The sequence below is a fragment of the Pteropus vampyrus genome, unplaced genomic scaffold, assembly GCF_000151845.1.
Source record: "Pteropus vampyrus isolate Shadow unplaced genomic scaffold, Pvam_2.0 Scaffold61, whole genome shotgun sequence".
In the NCBI taxonomy this organism is placed as follows: Eukaryota; Metazoa; Chordata; class Mammalia; order Chiroptera; family Pteropodidae; genus Pteropus; species Pteropus vampyrus.
This window is the reverse complement of record NW_011888842.1, coordinates 6,804,803-6,809,588: the sequence shown is the minus strand read 5'-3', so window position 1 is coordinate 6,809,588 and position 4,786 is coordinate 6,804,803. Positions and strand designations below refer to the sequence as shown.

The 4,786-nt window shown below is 42.7% G+C and overlaps 1 protein-coding gene across 1 annotated transcript in view; it reads left to right on the top strand.

Annotated features, from left to right (window-relative positions):
• LOC105292696 (N-acetyllactosaminide alpha-1,3-galactosyltransferase-like) overlaps window positions 1–1,628 on the top strand; it is a 27,178-nt gene extending 25,550 nt beyond the window's left edge. Inside the window, exon 8 of the mRNA XM_023531048.1 lies at window positions 603–1,628. Coding sequence (XP_023386816.1) covers window positions 603–1,296 — 694 coding nt within the window. The 3' untranslated portion in view covers window positions 1,297–1,628. The remainder of the gene's footprint in view (window positions 1–602) is intronic.
• The last annotated feature ends 3,158 nt before the right edge of the window (window positions 1,629–4,786 follow it).

The window sequence follows — 4,786 nt, the reverse complement described above, 5'->3', positions numbered from 1 at the left end:
GCATGTATAAGTGTATCAAAGTAACACCGTATACCTTAAACTTATACAATGTTATGTGTTAATTAAATACCAATAAAGCTGAAAGAAAAAAGAATTTGCACCCCCTTTGCCTGCCCAAGATCTGAACCAAGACAAAGGGCTACGTAAATATCATCTCTATTACAGCTGAAGCTAATATCGGAGAATGTGCCTTATCTCTGCAGGCTTGGGCCTTCTAACATCGAACCACAGAATCTGAAAGACTTAGGCTCCCAGGCACCTATAGCACTAGAAACTGCAGGGCTCCGGACATGGCAGTAGGGCCTGTGCCACTGAGCTTACTGCAAGGCCCGGACCACACATGCTCTCTCCAACTGGTTGGCTTCCAGGAGCCACAGAAGGGAGGAGGGCAGGGCAGTCAGAGAAGTCACTCCACCTCACCTGGCTGAGTGACTGAACGGTGGAGAGCAGCTAGGACAGACGTCTCTCCATGTGAAAATATACATCTGGGATGGGAAAAAACATTTGTCTCTTAAACTTCCAAATGCAAACGAAATCATTAGAAGAGCACGTGGCCACCGCAGAGTCAGAGGTTTCATTTATCCTGTTCTCCTTTGTTTCAGATACATTGAGCATTACTTGGAGGAGTTTTTAACATCTGCTAATAGGTACTTCATGGTTGGCCACAGAGTCATATTTTACATCATGGTGGACGATGTCTCCAGGTTGCCTTTGATAGAGCTGGACCCTCTGCGTTCCTTCAAGGTGTTTGAGATCAAGGCCGAGAAGAGGTGGCAGGACATCAGCATGATGCGTATGAAGATCATCGGGGAGCACATTGTAAGCCACATCCAGCACGAGGTCGACTTCCTCTTTTGCATGGACGTGGACCAGGTCTTCCAAGACAACTTCGGGGTGGAGACACTGGGCCAGTCGGTGGCTCAGCTCCAGGCCTGGTGGTATAAGGCAGATCCTGACGAATTTACCTACGAGAGGCGGAAGGAGTCGGCAGCATACATTCCCTTCGGCCAAGGGGATTTTTATTACCACGCGGCCATTTTTGGAGGAACACCCATTCAGGTCTTAAACATCACCCAGGAGTGCTTCCAGGGAATCCTCCAGGACAAGAAAAATGACATAGAAGCCGAGTGGCATGATGAAAGCCACTTAAACAAGTATTTCCTTCTCAACAAACCCACTAAAATTTTATCCCCAGAATATTGCTGGGATTATCATATAGGCTTGCCTTCAGATATTAAGACTGTCAAGATATCTTGGCAGACAAAAGAATATAATTTGGTTAGAAATAATGTCTGACTTTAAATTGTGCCTGTAATTTCATGAATTTCAGAGAGTATCATTCTGGCTACTTTCTCAGAAAAGTAACATTTAATTTTAACTTAAAAAAAAAAATACTAACAAAACACCGACCCAGTAAGTACATGCTATTCTTCCTTGTAACTTTGAGCCTTATAATGTGGGAGAATGAATCTATGGTAATCGGATGTAAATTCCCAGTGATTTCCTATCTATTCTGGGTTTGGGGAAAATACTATCAGCTGAACTAAAAGAAAAAAAAAAAAATCACAGACAAAGAAAAAGCCAGAAATACTCTACATGTGCCAGATAATGTACTATAGAAAAGGGTGCTAAGGGAAGTGTTTGGCAACGAGATACAATTGTCAGGCGTGCTCCCCGTATTCCAGTGTCTTCCTGTTTTTGCTGGATCTAAAGGAACATATAGTTGCTTTGCAGCAGGAGAACTCTGGGGATTCGGTCTCCCTTGGCACTCCTCGAATGGCTTCGATATCGCATCGCTTCGGGCCATTTGTAAGTCCATGTCCTTTTCTCTCAGGATGTTATTTGGCTTCTGTGAGAAACACTGGTCGAGATTCTCAGCGGATAGCACGGTGGTGAATGTTTGGAGTCACAGAGAATCTGAAGGAGCCAATGTGTGCTCAGGAAGTGAAAACGAAGCCTCAAAGTGAGTTTGCCCTGAAATAGCAAAGAGAGAGAGTGGGAAGAAAGGGGGCTGGTCACCGTGGAGAATGCCACCACAGAGGAGCACAGGACATGGGGTTGGCGCTTAAATGCAGCATGTTTCTGAGCCCAGAATGGGAAGGGGACAATGTGGATGGTCTCCAACCTCCTCGATCCCACAATAACCAGAGTGGAGGAGGCCTGAATGGAAGATGCTTCTTGTTTTGCCCAAGTTGCGTTCAGTCTGCTAGATTCTGCAACTTGTGTCTTCAGATCTTTGGCAGAGGAGGTGAATGGTGTCAGAAAAGACAAAAGACTAAAGTAGATTGAAGAGGGTGGCGAGGAGTTGCATTTCACAGACCTGGGCTTCTTGGCAGTCAGTTATCGCTGATGTGGGCTTCATGATAATCAGTCATCAGCAAGTCCCTCTGCCACCCGCTCTAACCCTCAGGGTCCCTCTGCCTACATCTTGCCCCACTTGGAGGGCTGGCATCAAGGAATGGATCGGAGGAAGAGCCTTCTCATCAAGTAACCTGTCATTTCCCCTACGCCATCTGCACTACTGAGGTGTAACAACCAGACACATTTAATAAAGTGGTTAATTGATTTTCTATCAAGAGCAGAGGGGATGGCAATGGGAGACCCAGTCCTCACGACTGAGCAGCTTAACATTCAATTCCCTTCTCTAAGAGAAGTTATGAAAGTCTACATATTATTTAAAGTCAAACAATTCAGTGTAAAGGAAGCTAAGAGGCAACATTTACATATGCAACATTTACATAGGTATATTTATATTTTGCTCGTGTTCCAGTTAGGTCATTTGTTTCCATTTCTAAGGGATTTATCTGAAGAACCACGACACTGGCTTGGTGTTCAGCACAGTGGGCTTCTCCGATGAATGAAACCTACATTTTCTCTACCGTTGCTTTGTGCCTCCTCCTGCTCTTCACTTCTTGCCAAAAAATACCACAAACCGACAAAACGAAACCAACGAAAATCCTGGAGAAGTGGACTTTGTAAAAGAAAAAGGAGATCACATGTCAGTTAAGCTCCCGCTTCTCTGTAACTCAAATTTTCTAGGATTCATTCTGGAGTAGGGAAAATTAACGATTTAAGACCCGAACCAAAGAAATGATCTATCCTGAAAGAAAAAGGGCTTAAGTTTACTTTTGAGGAAATCTTGATTTTGTTTTTAATTCATTTAAATTTTTGAGGAAATCTTGATTTTGTTTTTAATTCATTTAAATTTAAATCCCACGTGGACAAACTAAAAAACTCATTAATAGTTATTCTTAAATGTTTTTTTTTTTTTAAATAATTTTCTTTATGTACAACTGAATAAATTATTTTCTCAGTATATTCTGGTCCGGTCATAGATTGTGCATTTTCTCCCAGAGATGTTCACAATTGTCAATTAGAGAATTTTAAATTCTCAGACTCTTATGCCTTTCTAAAAATGTGTCCACTATTACGAAGATAGAAAGAACGTGGTTGAGATTTGCAAACTTTTAAAACAACAAGCGTTCATATAGAGGTTTCCGAAGTGATGCGCTAAAGTAATTAACTGCCAGGGGAAGACCCAGTAGGAAAAGGCTCGACTCTGAAGCTTGGTGTGGGGCACCAGGGCAAAGGGAGGAGACAGTGCCTTAACCATGTCTGGGGGTTATTAGTCCTGACCTCTGGGGAATATGTCTGGCCAAGGGAGTCCCGGGAAAAGACTGGGTTTCCAGCAAGTCTGGGAACATGTATGTGTAATAATATAAAAACGAAAGGTGACCAGGCTGGTGGAGTGTGGTGTAGTGGATATACAATAGGGCACGATGCCCTCATAGTAGAGAATGAATTCCCTTTTGTAGATGAGCAAAGTAAGGTTCACTAAGGTTCAGCCACCCAGCTGGAAAGTGCTGAGCTGAAGCCTAAACCAGAGAAGCTGAGAAGGGTAAATGTGTTGACAGCGCACATCTGGAGGGCCATGTTTCATATCGGGGAAAATGCAACTTTACAGAAGCATGTGTAAAGGGGCGTTTTTGCCATAAGAATATTTTTTAAACTAGATATGTTTCCAGTCTGTACCATTTCCCACTTTTCATGCACTAAAACTGCCACAAATGCATTCATTAGTTAAAATGAATCATGTAAAAAATAAAAGTAAAAGACTATGTGATCATTCTTTCTTTACATAATGCATGCAGGGCTGACCTAAGCCCTCTGGGGCACATGAGCTGTTCTGTCAAGGCAGTGCCTTGGAGGGCATAATTGGGGGCAGGTGGAGGAGACAGCCACGTCTCCTCCCACTGCACCTCTCATCTGGTGGTCACATGCACCTGGAAGGGCAGAAGTTTCTTTAAGGCTAGAAGGGTCTAACTTCTCTTCCTTCTTAGAATACTCATCTTTGATCCCTCCCAGCCTGAGTCACCATGTGACTTACTAATGAGGGAGCTACAGCTATGGCAATACTTATAGATACAAGTATTTATTAAACATACTATTTGTTAAATACACCTTACGTAAATTAATAACAGGCATGGTAGCATACTCTCAAGTGTGAAACATAGGAAGCATGAATGCATAACAATGCATAATTTTTAAAAATAAATTTATTTAAATTAGTTTCAAGTATACAGTACATTGGTTATAATGCATAATTTTTAAGGAGAGAAAGAAGGGTTAAGTGGGGATCCATTGGTCAAAGCCTCAGATCTGAAAGGATGCAGACCTAGGATTCAAACCCAGGACTGTCTGATTCTAAATCCACTGTTCTTTCCACAGCCCCCAGTCTGCTTCCCTCTGTCTTTCACGTGTCTGTGTGTGTGTGTGTGTGCATGCA